At 44.4% G+C, this 16,772-nt stretch overlaps 3 protein-coding genes across 10 annotated transcripts in view; 1 reads left to right on the forward strand and 2 right to left on the reverse strand.

Moving 5' to 3' along the window:
* Positions 1–3,451, forward strand: part of MYO1E (myosin IE) — a 92,639-nt gene extending 89,188 nt beyond the window's left edge. The window contains exons 27-28 of the mRNA XM_075431324.1: positions 1,435–1,604; positions 2,103–3,451. Coding sequence (XP_075287439.1) covers positions 1,435–1,604; positions 2,103–2,179 — 247 coding nt within the window. The 3' untranslated portion in view covers positions 2,180–3,451. The remainder of the gene's footprint in view (positions 1–1,434; positions 1,605–2,102) is intronic.
* A 488-nt stretch (positions 3,452–3,939) lies between these two features.
* On the reverse strand, positions 3,940–9,632 carry CCNB2 (cyclin B2). Of its 2 annotated transcripts, XM_075431325.1 has the most exons (9): positions 9,481–9,631; positions 8,539–8,661; positions 8,333–8,458; positions 7,759–7,929; positions 7,527–7,685; positions 6,949–7,185; positions 5,975–6,115; positions 5,273–5,383; positions 3,942–4,966 (listed from the first exon to the last, which is right to left on the reverse strand). In XM_075431325.1, exons 1-9 carry the CDS (start codon positions 9,508–9,510, stop codon positions 4,862–4,864), a joined length of 1,203 nt encoding a protein of 400 aa, XP_075287440.1. In that variant the 5' UTR covers positions 9,511–9,631; the 3' UTR covers positions 3,942–4,861. The 2 variants fall into 2 exon arrangements, with proteins under 2 accessions (XP_075287441.1, XP_075287440.1); XM_075431326.1 differs by lacking the exon at positions 5,975–6,115 and having other exon boundaries at positions 3,940–4,966; positions 9,481–9,632.
* A 2,415-nt stretch (positions 9,633–12,047) lies between these two features.
* RNF111 (ring finger protein 111) overlaps positions 12,048–16,772 on the reverse strand; it is a 49,123-nt gene continuing 44,398 nt past the window's right edge. For 3 of the 7 annotated variants that reach the window (XM_075431910.1, XM_075431908.1, XM_075431907.1), the window contains exons 11-14: positions 15,839–15,931; positions 14,798–14,893; positions 13,807–13,910; positions 12,048–13,244 (exon numbers count right to left, since the gene is read on the reverse strand). In XM_075431910.1, coding sequence (XP_075288025.1) covers positions 13,127–13,244; positions 13,807–13,910; positions 14,798–14,893; positions 15,839–15,931 — 411 coding nt within the window. In that variant the 3' untranslated portion in view covers positions 12,048–13,126. Of the gene's footprint in view, positions 13,245–13,806; positions 13,935–14,797; positions 14,894–15,838; positions 15,932–16,772 lie in introns of all 7 variants that reach the window. The other 4 variants (XM_075431905.1, XM_075431906.1, XM_075431903.1 and 1 more) reach the window with 2 other exon arrangements.

Here is a 16,772-nt window from a genome sequence, read left to right on the forward strand (position 1 = left end):
CAGTGCGCGGGGGCGGGGCCGGGGCCGCGCTCCGCCCCGGCAGCGCCCTCCGGAGGGGCCGTGCCGCGGGGCCGCTGGCGGGGACCGGGCCGCGGCCGGGCGGGCGCGACAGGAGCGCTGTGCAGCAGTGGGCGGGCGGGGGGCTCGGCAGCGCCCGTCCCCTGCCGGAAGGGAAGGCGCTGGTGTGACCGCTACGCAAGGAGCGACCTAGAGGAGTTGTCAGTTTGGCATTTCAAAACCTCAGCCTTAATAGACACAATTTTTTAAGGGTTAGAGAAAGCTGGGTTTATTTTCAGCAAAGCTTACGAGCAAGATGCACTGGTATTATTGCAGCTTTAACTTCTGGCCATCACTAACCCTCCAGCACAAGCCTGAGTTTACAGCCACCGTGCTCTCGCCAGCCACACCTCATTTAAGACGTTCTTGCTCTGCTGTGGTTGCAGAGAAGCTGAGCTGCTTTTCTGAGACTTGCTCTGAATTCTTTTGTTTCCGTGCCCAGGTCTAGATGTAGCACCACCTCCTGTAGCCCCAGCACAGTCAATGCACGCTGACCAACAGGAGCACGTTAACCCAAACAGCTGTTAAGCCACATGGCAGAGCTCATTTTCTGGTGCAATTCCCTACACAAACTTAGAGCTAGACAGAGACGTACTGGTGACAATTAAGTCTAGGACTTTGTGTAAGTAACTATAAGCCTTTTCTGGCATCCCATGGCATGATCACAGTTCAGTCTCCTCCCCATCACTGCAACATTTTTACTCATTCAGCGCATCAGTTTATGATTCATGCTAAACTGACATAGCGCATCTAATACCTGGTCTCTCTTCCAGCCTCTGCTAGCTGACGAGCTAGCAAAATGCACTTCTTCCCTCTTTCCCCTTCCTACTCTTTGGCGTGGCCACAGCTGCAACAGTGTCTGCTGCCCCAGAGCTGACTGCAGCAGAACAAGTCCATAGGTGGCCCTGGAACGTGAGGCACCTGAAAAGCGCTGCAGCCTCTCTTACAGCTTAGTCAGGAGCAGGGTAAAGGAGCGAGCCTGTGAGCTAGAGCTTTGTTTTTAATGCTGGACACTAAACCCCGGTTGAATCTGGGGCACAGGCAGAGACAGACGAAGCTGCACAGATGTCAAGATATGCATAAAGCACATGTGCACGTCTGTTTACATTCCAGCCTGAGCACTAAAAATGCCTTTTCCTGTGCCTTTGAACTGCTGTGTGGAAGTACCCGGTCATCCATTTCAGTAGGGAAAAAAAGGGCAGCTCTGCCCCTTTCGCAGGGAAGTCTTACATCGCTGTTTTTAATTGTTGTGACATTCAAGAGAATCCCTTTTCCCTTATTGTGTGCTATGCTTTAGAGTCACCTCATTAGGACAGGGGGTTAATGACACTTACGTTCAAGCTTTGAAGCACTTCAGCCTTTTTTCTCTCCCATCAGTGTTCGCAGGCAGACAACAAACCGACCCCCACCAGCTGGAGGGAGGCCCAAACCACAGCCCAAACCTAAGCCTCAGGTCCCGCAGTGCAGGGCACTGTATGCGTATGATGCTCAGGACACAGATGAACTTAGCTTTAACGCCAACGATGTGATTGATATAATTAAAGAAGGTACGTAAAGATCAAAGTTTTTGTTCCTTAAGTACTAATCTTGAAGGTAGGCTGTCATAAGTAGTTCAGCCACAACTTTTTGAGCCACCCGTTGCCTTTGTTCATTAGGCCTGCATGCTTCTGCGATAGCTCAGGGAGCAGAGGAGCCTCCACGCCCAGCAAACCTGTTCACTTAAAAGCACACCAGAGACAGGTCACTGACGCGTGCATTACTTGGCCCTGCAGACCTGTGAATGGCGTTAGCGAGTGATCCTGTCACAGGTTCTGGCTGAAGGGTAGCCTAAACCACGGCTACAGCACAAGGACCAAAAAGCAATAAAGCAGTTTCACCTCTTTGGGTCTCCGGAGCGACCGCGTAAGGGAGGGTGATTTGGCCAGAAGATCAGCAAGCTCCCATTTTCCAAACCGTTTCTCCTCAGTCCTTTGCAGGTGGCTCTCACTGTGTGGAACAAAAAGGTTTGCAGAACCTCACTGCTTACTGTGCTGTCTTTGTCACAGATCCTTCTGGCTGGTGGACAGGAAGACTACGAGGGAAACAGGGTCTATTTCCCAACAACTATGTCACCAAGATATAAAAGATCACAAGACAGAAACTGGCAGGAAGTTTCTAGTGGCTGAAGATGTTTTCCCTGGCCGTCAGGACACTGTTCTTCTGAGATCTGCCCCTCTCAGCAGTATTTTCACCAGAGAAGTTGTGTACGAGCAGGAAGAAAATGACCCCCAGCACAGACCTTGATCTTTTCGCTCAGAAGCATACAGCAATGGACGTACTGACCAATTATTTATTCTATTTAAAACCTGGTTTTAACACCTAGTAAGTGAAGAATGCTGAAACCTACAGCCTTCCCAAAGCGGAACGGTGCTTTGCAGTCTGGGAGCGGGGACTTGGAAAGGGGAGTACGTGATAAGTGCCTTCAGCTGAGTATCAGTAACCTTTTTCATTATCTACTGAAGATGTTGCTAAATGCACATTTCCTGTAACACGGATCAGTCTGGGAAACACGTGAAGTATGCTGCTACATGTCAGAGAGTTAGGCTCCTTTGGGGTATGACCATCTGAAAACCTACTGCGATGGCATATGTAAGTAATTCTGTACAGCGTTGTACTGGAACCAGTTTGTGTTCGCTGATGCGTTTAGGGACTCCAGCAGGCACTGTAAGAAGTTGAGACAGAAAACCACGTAGTACTGTATGCTAAACAATGTTGCCTTCTTCGAGATTTATATTATAATATGGCTGGCCCATGTTGGATTTATGTTTAATGCTCTACCTGTTATAAGAAGTGTCTTTATGCAGAGCTGTACATTTATAGAAACAGATCATATACTGTACATAAAAACTGAATACAATAGAAACATATATGAATGTATAATGTAGTATTCCACTGTTCTTAATCATCAAATAGTTCCACTAGAATTTTTATGCCAGGTACTTAGAGATAGGCACTACTCCCTCCTTTGAAATGGCAAAAGCGACTGAAGTCTGAGTGCCTCCCACACCTGCGGCTGTTGCTTGCCACACAGTTACCAGCATTCTGCTTTGCCTTCTGAACCTCCACAAATAAACCACAGGCAGCAGGTAGCTGAGCAGGTCTGTTCTCTGTGCAGTTTGTTTTCAGTTGCGGATACAAACAGATCCCCTCACGCTGATGGCTGTTGGATTTTACTGTGCCGACTTCTGATGAAAATAACCCCTTCCTGTGCTTCAAACCAAACCAGTTTCACTATTCCCAGCTGAAGTGCTGTGAATTACATTTTTTTCTTGTTAAAAGCAGTTTAAATAACCCTGTATATGTTGATACTAAGAAGTGGCTTAAGCTTCAAGATACAGCTAATTGTCTTCAATCCCCTCGCTCCTGAACCATTGTCTAATTGAGGCACGCTTGAACTCCATCTCCAGTAAGACCTGGCTGACCATAGGAGCTGTTTCTCAAAGCTAGAGCCTCAGTCTGGGGGGGGGGGGGGGGTCATGCACAAAACGAGGGAGCAAGCACATTTTTCTAAAGATTCTTTGCAGTAAGTGCTAGGCTTACTTATCCCATGGGAGAGAAAAGCCTCCTGCCTGGGAGGATGGAAACCAGTGGCTTCAGCACTCTTCCCCCGGGGGCACTGAGGTCGAGGGCAGTTCTGTAGCACTGGGTTCTTGCCTTCCGCATCAGGGCAGCAGGCGCGCGGAGAGGAGATGCTGGGAGAAGGGAGGTACGGAGTTCGGTAGGGCTTCGAGAACAGCCTATGGTCTGTAACCGAACACAACTTACATCGGACCGAGTTAACAAACGGGCTTCAATGAGGTACTGACTCAGAAAAGGTGTGTTACACACTTGCATTCCTCAAGCATACAGATACCAGCATTTATTAGGAACGATGACAACAAGGGAAAGTAAAACGTGAAGTGGTAAGGAAGGATCTCCTTGTGGTGGGTTTGACTGGATTTTCGCAAGCACAGAGGGTGACTGGGGCAGGGAGGTGGGAGAAGGCAGCGGGTGGCGAGTGAACAGGCAATGAAGAGCTGGGGGGGTTTGTCCGAGGAGTGGAGCAGGTGTCAGGAGCTGAGCTGGGTCCAGAGGTCTCACCCTATAGTTCCACACCTACTGCCCCTGCACGCAGTGGTTAGTGTCATGGGAGACGCAGCATTTCCCCACCCTACCTCGCTTTGTTTAGGTACACAAAGAGAGAGAACACAAAGATTTACAAGGCTCCTATCTGCTACAGTCAGCCTACTGCTTCCCCCAAACTTCAGGGCAACAAACTACCAGAAAATAAAAAATCCCTGTATCCTTCTCTGGGACATGGCACTGAAATAAAGCACGTATTTAGTATCCTGCTCTTTCTTACCTTAAGAGTGAAAGCAACAAGTTACTAAATGTAACCCACTGTGAAGCCTGGAGATGCTGACTGGAAACCACCACCAAGAGCAATTCCCCAGACCTCACTGCAAGTGGCACCAGCCACCTCTTGTAGCCAACGGCCCTGCCAGGACATGAGCCTGCAGGCAGCTCTAGGCAGTGCCCCAAGGATTCACAGTCACAATACTTCCTTTTTTTTCTTTTTTTTTTTTTTTTTTTTTTTTTTTGGTAAAAGGAGGAGCTTTATTTCTAGGTAGAGTTGTATTACAAAGCAAGTTTAAAATTTCACCTTCCGAGTGGGTCCAAAATGTCTGTGGTAACGCTGGAACGCTATGTACAAAGAACAGTAGTTTTGCCTCAAGGGGCGAGTGAAGACAAAGTGCATACACCACCAGGACACGGCTGCCTCGGGCTACCCCAGGAGCGGCAGCGCCAGGTCCTTGATTATCTTGCCGCTCAGTTGAGGGATTGTGCTGATCATCAGTAGCTTGCTGCTTGCGTATTTGGTCTTTATAGCCTGCAGAGGTAGAGGAATAGCGTTACAAAACATCTACATGTCCAGTATTGAAGTTCAGGCAGATAAATTTTAATCCATTAGCCTAACTGCTCGGAAAACAAGCCAACAAGCAAGGTTAGCAGCGCTTGCAAGGTAGCAGAGCAGTTTGTCTAGAACGTTCTGAAGTTGGTGCTAACGCAACACCCTCTCCCAGGCTTGTCAGAATAGCATATGCTTTAAGATAACATACAGAACATTTACATATGGAGCCACAACATGCAGCAAATGTATTTCTAAAAGGTTAAAGACTTAAGCAGTCCTACTTACAGTGTATTTCATTAACCTCTCATTTACTTTGACCACATTCTTGGCCATATGTTTCATAGTCGTCACAAGACTCTCTTCTGTGTAGCCAGTGTAGTACTCCTGCTTTGTACCCTGCAGCGTAATGGTAAGAAATGGGAGATTTACGAGGTGGAGACTGCTGCTCAAGGCACAATCACTTCAGGCAGCAAATGCCACGAGCTTCCCATGCTGGCCTCCAGCGCTAGGAACTGCCGTAGTGTCAGTGTGGGCGACAGGTCCAGAATTACTTCTGGTGTGCAGGAGAAGTCTGGACACTTCAGCGCCCAGAACCACACTTCTAGACTGCAGAGAGGGTAAAAGCAGCAACCCTGGCAGGAATAACCTCTAGCTGAATCACCACTCCCGGCCCATGGTTTCGTTACTCCACATCTACTGCGAGAACTGTGATAAGTTTACCTTTATTTGCAGCGTGGCCTTCTGTAACTCGATACATTCAAGAGTCAAATTCCTTCATACCACAGTGTTCACACAGAAAAAAATAGTAAGTTTTTAGTAGTATATTCCTTTTTCTACCTGCAACTACACATCAGGCTCTCCAGCTGTCTCTGATCACCAGCATTACCACCAACCTAAATGCACTTTTCTGAAGTGGCCATTTCAACGGTTCAATTCAACCGACTGAAGGTAAAAAGTCCTAACAACGCGTTTGATTAAAGTACTTACCCATCTGTTATTTCCCAGAATCTTTTGGGACAAGCATAACGCAGCAGCTGCAATCTCCGAAGGCCGATGGTGGACCATGTCATAGTCTATCAGCGTCAGCTCCATTAAGTATTTTGCTAGCGTGTGTTGCTTAGCATCAGCCTACCAGATTGAGAATTTTTAATCCACAGTTTCACTTCACCTTAGCAAATAATTCAGGATTGTTTATTGTATTCACAGTCAAGATCTTTATTAAGGTCTAGGGGCCATACCCTCCAACAGGCACTCATCTCAAAATGGAGACCAGAGTCCAAACTAGTCTAGTCCAGCAGCCACTGGGAATTTAGACAAAGTGAAGGATTTTAACAGAAAACTGCAGTATCAGGCACTGCTGTGCCCAACTAGGGATATGAGTGCTCCCTCTGTAAGACACTGCGGGGGAAGAAGTGTACAGTTACTTGCATAGATCCTTACCGAAGCAGCGAGCTACCTTCAGTAGTGACCTAACGGTGTGCTGAGGTAACTGAAGCCCACTTTGTGTCTGGGCAGTTCACTCAAGTGAAACTACTGGGGTGGGGAAAAAGGGTCAGGTCAAAGAGAATGCTTATCTTTTGATTCTTACATAATACAGGATTTGCATCCAAAATTTATGAAGAACTGCAACACTGCTCCCCTTTTACCAGGAAATACCCCGATCACCAGACAAAAGATTACTCTAAAAGCAAGGGTTCTGCTCTAGGTACATTTACTCTAACAGTAAAATCACTGCTGCTAAGACTGAACAGAGGCCCCAGTAAGCACAAATGTGAACCACTACTGGCTGCCACAGTGATGTTGTTATGTTACTCCACATGGTGGAGTTTCATGGCTGAGTATTTCTTGATCCAGCGTGTAAGCAGAAAGCAACGAAGTTCATCACGATAAAAATGTCTGAAACAATCCTGATAGACTTTACACATACAGGAAAGTTCTAGATAATGTGGACAAGCACCCACCTCCCCGGCTTTTGATGCTCTTCTTAAGAAGTGAATTGGAAGAGGTCGTCCTAAATTGAAGTTTAATTCTTTAAGAATTGTAATCTCCATTTCTCTAACTTCGTCACTGGTGTAGGCATTGTCAGTAATGTAAACAAAGTCTCCAACATCAGGAGAGAGCATCTCTTCGTATTTTGAGGCTAGAAGCAGTGCTGTTACACCCACCAGTTGAAGGCTCTCACGAGGTACTGGATGACTCTGCAATACAGGAATTTACAAAGCAGGGCCCAAAATGTCAAGCTCTAGATAAACAGATTCTAATTCACCAGTTTAAAATACTAGTATGACAGTGCTCATTCTTATAACATAAAGGAGACTTTCCACTTTGAGCCTGTCATTACAGGGACACTTCTGACTGAAAGCAGACCGCAGCCTCAGAGTTAAGAGGCTACGTTATACAGAACTCTTTCTTACACAAAGAGCAGATTTTGTAGATTCTTAAATTTATAAAGAAAGGATAAATCCTAAACTCCTTTAAAAGCATAGTCATAGGAACAAGTCTCCTCATCCAAACACGAGTTGAAAGATTTCTTTCTTACTTGTAAGAAGCGATCCATAATTGCAACACACATATACAGTGTTTCCTGCAAAAGCTGGAACCTTGAGTGGACCTCGACAAGCCAGTCCACTAAAATCGCACGCATACGCCCATTGATCGTCTTCCCGTCCAGGTAACGCGGTCGAACCGACTGCTGCAGCTGTTGGAGAAAGAGCCACGTGAGCAACAAGAGTAACACAATACTGCAGAAGCCCAGACTCAGTATGTCGTACCTCAAGCTCTCTCAGATACTCATAGATATCTTTTACGTAGTCACTACACAGCTGGGGATTCTCCCAGTCCTCAGCATCAATGTCTTCTACATTGCCGAGCAACACATCAGAGAAGGCTTGGCACAAATCCTCCTCTTGCATAGATACATCCATGGGGACAGGAGACAGAACCTGAGAAACAGATCACAATGCTTACACAACTGATGTTTGAGCTGCAGTGTTTCTGCATTTCCACATTTTTCCAGTTACTAGCACAATTTCTTAAGATAAAAGAAACTCAGCTTGCATTCTAGCGCGGCAAGCTTTCACCAAGATGCTGTACAGACAGAATCAGAAGACTTTCTAGTAACTGCCAGCTAAAGCAGAAACATCATCTAGTACCTCAACAGCTACTTCTGCCACCTCAGTGTCAGCCTTCCAGCACAACATGCGTTAAACCAAAACTTCGGTACAGAGGCTTGGCTTTTTGTCCAGGGAAATGAGATACATACATCTACAGGTAAACTGTTCTGAAGTTAGAGCTCCACGTTGCAAATCAAATTAAGAACCAGAACAGTATCATTACTATCATTACCTTTGAAGCAGTCGTTTCTTTGACAGCTTGATTCACAGCAGCTGGAGGTTTAGGTGCTGCAGTTACCTTCGTCATCTTACTAGGTCCTTTCGCAGGCTTTGTGGGTGCTTTGGAGCATTCTGTTTTCTGTAGTGAGAACAATTACTACTAGTACAGAGCCAGTAATCCTTCTTTCCCTTACAGCTACATTTCAAGTGTTCCTTTACCTTAGCTATACGTGTTCCTCTCGTTGCGACTTTATTTCCTATTTCTTCTAAAGCAGCCCTTTTGCCAGCAAGGTGAGCTTTGGCTTTATGTTCGGTCGCAGCATTCTCCATCCCTCTAGTGACCTAAAACAGTAAAATCGCAGCTTCAGAGTCAGAGACCGGCTTTATTTCCCTTTCAGATGCCCGACCACGCACGCCGTGTCGGCGCACCTCTGCGCAGCGCATCGCCCAGCTTCCCCCGCGCAGGGGCCTCAGGCCGCGCCGGGCCCCCGACGCCGAGCTGCCGAGCACCGCTCTCCTCCCCCCTCAGGCCAGAGCCCTCACCCGCTGCCCAGCGCCCTGCTGCGCCCGTGCGCTCCGTAACGGCAGCGGCGTCCCCACAAAGGCGGGCAGAGCAACCCGTTACGCACACGCCGGGTACATTAGCGTGACGCTACGCATTCGAAGCCAAGCGCCCTCTGCTAGGCACAGCAGAGAAACCACCCGGCTTCAAGAGTTCCTGGCGGGGCTTAGCTTAGACCAGGAGGCAGCCACCGTAGAACAGAGGCTGCCGCATCCCGCACCTCCCCGTTAGGTACCTTTAACCCCCCCCCCCCCTTCACTGTGAGGGGGAGGCGGCGGCCAAGGCCAGGCCCGGATCCCAGCCCAGGGGAACGGCGGGGGCGCGCAGCACCACCCCCCTCCCCAGCTCCGCTCCGGCCGCTGCCCGCACCCGCGAAAGCACAGGGCGCTCCCGGCCAGACACAGCGCGGAGGACCGCCGCCGCACCCCCACCTCCCCGCAGGACAGAGCCCCCCCCCGGCCCCAGCGCTTCGCTGCCTGAGGGGAAAGAGCGGCACAGCCCGGGGGCGGCAGGTCCCTGGGGGCAGGCAGCTGGTCTGTCGGTCTCTCCCTCCCCGTCCCGCTCGCCCCGCCGGAGTGGCTCCCACCCCCGGTACTCACAAGGGCGCGGCGCGGCAGAGGCAACGCCATCGGCACGGAGACCCGGGGATGCTGCAGCCGCTGGCACCGCTCCTCACAAGCACTACCACTCCGCCTCGAACCACGCCAGCAACTGCAGCCCCCCGGCGCCGCGGCTATCCTTAAACTACCTCCCGCTCCCCTATTGGGCAGCTTCGTACGATGCACGTTGTCGATTGGTCCACCTTCTCAGGTCCCGCCCCAAAAGGAAACGACTGGGACAACATCCGGCAAGCCAGGCCCTGTGGGGAGGGCGGCGCATGCGCATGGGCGTTGTGCGGCTGCCGCACCTGGCGCTGCGGCGGGGGCCGTGCCGGGGCGGCCGGGAGGAGCAGCGACAGCCTGGAGTCAGTGAACGGAACCGCGGCACCGGCGGCTGCAGCACGGCCGCCCCAGCGAGCGGCCGCAGCTCCCGGTGTTCCGTTTCCCCGCGGCGGCGGGGCAGCAACCGCCCGATCCGCGGCTTCACCCCGCGCTGCTGCAGCCCCGGGGCTGGCCAAACGCGCGGCAGGAATGGCATCTCCATCCGCAGGGCAGCTCTGGGGCACGCCGGCCGGCCAGGCCGTTCTACGCCTCAGCGAATGCCGCTGTCGCTCAGTAACGCTGGTCTTCACCCCGAGGGCTCGTTCTTAGGCAGTACCTGGAAGAACACGCGTGCGCAAGAGTTTTTGCGGACCAAGATTTGGAAATGCAAAACAAGGCAAAAGAGGGGAAAAAAACCAAACTTACATAAGAAACAGATTTTGAATTATACCACTCTCACATTTTATTTATTGCATACAAAAAGGATTTCTTTCGACAATGGAATTTTATATGAGAAGTACTTTGATGCATACTGCTGAGAATCTTATCTTCAAAGTCAAAGATGCTGCAGAAAACTTAAGGCAATGCATCTAAGCATATAAAGCACAGTAAGTGGTGGAAATTTTCAAAATCAAAAGCCTATTCTTTTTCCTTCCCTTAAATTATGGTCAAGTCACAACTTGCTGTAATGGAAGTAGGCTGCAGCTTTATTAGCCCCTGCAATAGCATGTAAGATCAGAACACTGTGATTCCTGGCAAATACCTAAGTTTCAACATCACATTACAATGTTAGGCATATATTTAAAAGCAAGACAATACCAGTAGCAGTTATAAAACAAGTCAATTCATGGACCACTAAAATACCTCTAGTACAGGCACCCTAGTCAGGCACATAAAAGATTTCCTTAAAAAAAAGAAGAAAAAAAAACCCCCCAAAATCCCCCAAACCTATGCTTCTTTGTCCTGTAAGGAAACCAAAATAGATTCTATCACATACCCAGGGTCTCGATTATTTCAGAGGCCCTGGGTTTTTTGTTCCATGTCTCTCAAGTGCCTTCTTGGAAATTTTGAAAAGTAAGTATCATCAGACTTCAAGCATCAGTGGTCAATTAACTTCCCTCCTTTTCAACAGTCACCAAAGAACAGAAAGTGTCTTTTCAGGCCTTCCTGTTGCTTTTATCCATTTCTACCAATGCAGCTTCAGCTTCATAGTCACTTTCCGTTTCCTACGGTCACAATGTTCAAGAAGCTCTAGCCTAAAACCATGTCAGGTTTTGAAGCAGTTGAAGCCCATATTGCCTCTCTCCCATATCCCCCACTGTACAAGCACAAAGTGGTTTTAAGTTCAGTTTTAGCAATGCAATTAAGCTTGAAAATGTTCATTCATCATCACACATGCTAGAATAAAATTTCTCTCCAAGCCTCAGTCTCAGAGGTGTTAAGTTTGTTGCCAGCAACAGAGACTGCACTGACAAATGCTACTCCTAACAGATATATTAACAAAAAAAAAAAAAAAAAAAAAAAAAAGCAGCTTTAACCAGACAAAACCAGGCATCAAATTAGATAAGGTAATATTTATAAATGGATCACTATTAGTGTAAACATAACAGTTCATCTTCTAGGTTCACTGTAAACCATTTTACACAATCTGATTATGAAAGACAAAGACAAGAGAAACTGAAGGTATTTATTATTTAATCCACTTACAAAGCAGGTGGCTTAATGCAAGCTTATCGACATGTTCATTAATGATCCCCGAGGAACATCTTTTCCAAAGTGACAGCAATACTGTCTCAATGTTTTTGCACATTTGCATTTTGCAATGTTGAGCACATTTAAATAAACTATAATCTATCATATGTGAAAGAATGTTGATGAGCTTCAAGTCAGATGTGGATTAAAACCTCCTCCAAAGGGGAAATGTTAGTACATTATAACTTAATTCTATATACTATATTATGCAGCAAATCTTAACTATAGAAAATATTTCGATCAGTGATGGACTGTTGGTAATTTATAAAGAGGGAATCTATCATCAAGGCAAAAACTAGGTAACCACATACTTTGTGTCTCAGTTTCTACAGAAATTTACAGGCTTTCAATTTACTAATGAAAAATAAAACACGAGACAAGTGGATTTAGCTAACTTTATTAACTTTAAAACTAATAAAAATCCCAAGACAAGCCTGGAATCCTTAGAAGTTCTACGAATGCATGTGTATCTGCCACCCCCCCACCCCCCCAAACAAAAACTAAATACCAAAAAACAAACAAACAAACAAACAAACACGAACCAAAACCCCTGCAGCTCTAAGTCCTTACTGGATTGCTTTATAGTTAAAAAAAACCCCTAAAATCAAACAAAACCCACAAACCAATAAACCCCCTCAATGTACGCAGATATTTCAACTTAAGTTAGCAGAAGACCAAACAGATTCTAAGCTCTTTTTCCATTTCCCTAATAATTCTTCCAATCTGCAAGTATCTACAATCCAGCTAACTGAAATCAACATTTAGTGTTCACTAGAGCTGTTTCACAGCAGCAAATATTTAAGTTAGGGATTCAAATTTCTAGACATAGGAAGAAAATGATAAATACAATTTGAACAGCAGTCTAAATGTTTAATATTGACATTCAAATATATCTGCATTGTGCTGAAATTTTCAAAACGAACACAAAAATCTGATCAAAAACTGTGGTGATGAGTATGCTATGTGTATCAGTCAAACTGAATATAGTTCATATTCTGTTCCCAGTATTAAGGATGTTATTTGTCTCAGAACTGATATTGTAAATATACAGCAGCCATTTTTTCCTCATTAAGGAATGTCTCAATACATAATATTATCATTTTCTAGATGATCTTTATACATTTAAACTAAAATATTTGATCGATTAAATTAAAGAATCCAAGGTTAGTAATGAGTGAAATCATACTTTCAAAGCTCGATACTATGTAAAACAAACCAAAAAGAGAGACCACACAACTCTACTTACTAAAGCAGCTAATCTTGCCTGCAAGTTTGGGGTCACAAAGCCCGTAATATGTGCAAACAAATGCAATACAAGAAACCATGCAAAAATACAGTAATGAATTAAAAGAAAAAATGCAAAACCTAAAAAAAGTTTTATAAATACACTGAAACTCAAGTGTCTTCTACATAAACCGTAGGTCTAGCATTAGTTGTACCATATAGCAGAGCCAGCACTCTAGGTTCAATGCTTCCAAATCTGCGCAGGTAAGTCATGCCATCTTTGGTTGACTGCAGTACCAGGAAGGATGAGAGGGAGCCAGAGGGAGGACAAGAGTTCTGGAAAGCGGTGTCAACTTTCACTAGGCAGCTGAGCCTCAATGTCCACTCTGCAAATGGGGCACTTCTTGTTAGTAATCAACCACTGGTCTACACATACTTGGTGGAAAAGGTGCATACACGGAAGGCGCCTGTCATCAGAACAGAAAAACACAAGTGTTAGTAAAGCATTTCCATACCGACAGCCATTGGAAAAACAGTAATGTGGGTTTTGCTGTTGAGGTGTCTATTCTTTTTACATGTGCCTGTTTTTCCACAAGTTTCCCTAGCTTTCCTGTTGAACCTGCGTTTTGTCTAGCTCCAAGAAGAAATGGATATGGGCAATGAAGTCAAGCATCAGCTAGCTTCTGCTGTATTACACTAATTTAAACTTCTTATAGCTTAAGTAGCATTACTCCAGAAAAACTAAAATTGACAATCCTGATTAATTCAGGATTATCAGCTTGGGCTCATGTTACAGTCAGCTTATGGAAGACCATAAGAAAATAATCTACATTCTACCCAAAGACAATACAGACAAAACAACGTGTGTTTTCAGTTGCAACTTGTTTTGTTTATTGGTTCAATGACAGATAGTCTTTAACTGTAACTGTTAACCTAGGGAGTACTACAGAGAGTAGTGTGCCATATTCAAGCACGGTCTCAAAGCCAGAATATTAACATTACGTTCTGACATTCAGTGGTATGATTTACCTGACGTCTTCACCTTCCTCCAGTATAGACAAACAGATGGTACACTTTTCCTCTGTGTCTTCTTCTGTTCCTTCCTCCCCATCTTGTTTGCAGTGCAGTTTCCTCTGTGAGAACCAATCAGTTGTTACCTTATTAGTAGAGATGACATTATTGACAAACTGAGTAAAATCTGTTTTTAATACATATTCAACACATACTTTGAAAACATTTCATATTTATTCAAATATATTTGAACCAAAACGAATCAAGAAGTAGCACCTAGAGCAAAATCAGAGGATATTTCAGATTTATTTAGCTATTGTTAATTACAAAAGTCTACTGGACTGTGAATGTATTAATTTCATATTGTTGCAAGCAGTCTTTTACTTGTTGTCTATACATAAACATCTTAATTCATGAAGAGGGAAAAAATAAAATCCTTTCAAACTTAGTATCTTAAGTCACTATTCATCAAGTGCAAAAGAACACTATGTAAATGTGGATGGGATTCTGTATTATGGTATCATAAGCTCCAGCTGAGAGACAAGTTGCCAAAATTCTGTACCAGATTCAAAACTTCCTCGTGTCCTAGTCTTACTCATGTGATCAGAGTAAAGGTTAAAACAATACATACCAAGCAGGTAAGCATCATGAACAATTTATTGCAAAAATAAAGTCTCACTTCATTTGATGAGTTATCACTGAAGTCTGCTGACAATTTAGCTACTATCAATATTTATTTCATTGCTCATAAGGCTATTCGTAACTGCTGAAAAGTTATTAAATCATATTAAACCACTTTTATTACATTAGAGTAGCTCTTTATCCAGGGACCAAATTTTTAGTTTTCTTTGTGAAAGAAGTGGCATTGTAAGCTTTGCTTACATTCCTTGAAAGATACAGAAAACATGCACTCTTTGAAGCTGACATTGCTGCAGATTTAAGCTAAACAAACATTATTACACTTTCAAAGAATTATTACAGACAGGTCACAAATATGAGAAATGCTCACCTTTTTGTATTTATGTGGATATGTGCATCTTTCTATAGTTCCCTGTGTTGCTCCACGATTAACGTTGCCTAATCGTTCCTCCAAGTGAATCAGCTCCTAAAAAATTACCAAGGAATAAACAGTATAAGAACTGTTATTTCAACTACCTTGAGCAAATATTAATTTTATTCTAACCCATTTACAGAATGACAAACTCTCAATTCCTAACTTATTCAAATGCAGGCAAAGCAAAAAAGAGTATGTTGTGTGGGAAAAGTGATGGGTTTCTGTAAAAAAACACACACAACCATTAACCATTTTAAGTTAAAGGGAAAATCTATTTTACTACTAAAAAAAAAAAAAATCAGAAATTGTTTGTCAGCTAGGAATAGTTCTCAGTATGTTCACACATACCTGTGTGTCTAATGAGGAAAATGGAATTAAAATGCACTATGTAAATATTTGCTTTCTAACAGTCATTAAGGCTTAGAAGAAAAAAAAAGTTGCTTAAGTTGAAATACGATGACTGATTTATTTTTCTCCAGCAATGAGTTTATTAGAACCATGAGATGTCACTGATGATGTTTTCAGTGGACCAGGTCATTAACTCTCTGCATCTGATACCTTTTATTTTCTCCCATTTTTCTTGATTTCCTTCCTTCAGTTTCAACTCCTGCACTACGTAACAAACAGGACAGCACTGCTATAGTTGCCAATTTTCATCCTCACTAGGAGGATCCTGGCACAGCTATTCAGAGACACCACTACCTTTCACCAACATATCATGTGAATACTACATCCTACTAACAGGGGTGGTGGGCAGAGCAAGATGTACTGTTGCTTAATAACCACCTAAAGCCTACATTGTCCAGGGCACCTTTTACTGACTCACTTTTCAATTTGCTTTTATTCCAGTTCACGATGGTGAAGACATTCTATAAATAAAGGGTATTTTCTTTATTATTCTTTAAATCTATATATAGAACTAGCTCTACGATACACCCTCCCCATGTTCCCTCATGACACATTTTGACATATATCTAGTTTTATTCTATTACAAACCTCAAAATTGCCCCTGAAAGGGCCTCTGAATGATGTTCCATCCAATCCCGATGAAATGTAACGGATGTGAGGGTAGCCCGCCATGTCTGGTACCTATTCAAACAGCAGACGTTAAGTTAAACCTATTCAGAACAGTTTCAGTATTTTACTGTTCACTTTGTAAAATTTAAGATCTTTTTGCTTTTATTGAATCACTTATTACTTATACTCCTCATCTTGAGGATACAGTTCCAACTGACAACATAACACACCACCACTCTGAGCTCTCTAAACATAACCAGAGGCAAAACACAAGTAAGACTAGACCCTCTACTGTAATCTCTCCACATCTGTGTTACGCATTGCTCACTCTCACTTCCCAAGCCTCAAAATCTCAACCTACTTTGTATAAACCACCAGAAAGATCTACCTATTTTTGAAAACAAAACACCTAAAGGCTATGCACAAAGTTATGAAAAGGACTTGCTATAGATTCTCAAATGTAAGTTTTTGGTACCATAGAAGAAACCAGGCTAATAGTCTGGAAAAAACAGCCGAAATCCTTGTCTTACCCAAAATAACTAAACATCTTCAGACACACTTCAAATTTAGAGGCAGATAAAAAAAAGTAACACTCAAAACTCACATCTAAAATCACAGGCAACTCTACATACACTCCACAGAGTGCAGAGTTCAAGTATCTGCTGACTTCCTTGTATATTAAGAGATACAAGCAGTGAACAAAATAGCAGTGTCCAGTGATATACCCTGCAGGCACTTCAAACACCAGCACTTTTCATACAGGAAAGCAGAAAGGTAGTTAAAATACCACAGACAACCCTCATAGCAGGGCTTCTGCGTTCCATTTTTACCCCCGCAAGATGAGTGAATAACAGTGCTGACTTCTTGCCAGAAACATAGCAGTGGCAATTTTTAATGAACAGGTGAAAGAAAA

The sequence above is a fragment of the Opisthocomus hoazin genome, chromosome 10 (genome assembly GCF_030867145.1).
Source record: "Opisthocomus hoazin isolate bOpiHoa1 chromosome 10, bOpiHoa1.hap1, whole genome shotgun sequence".
Lineage (NCBI taxonomy): Eukaryota > Metazoa > Chordata > Aves > Opisthocomiformes > Opisthocomidae > Opisthocomus > Opisthocomus hoazin.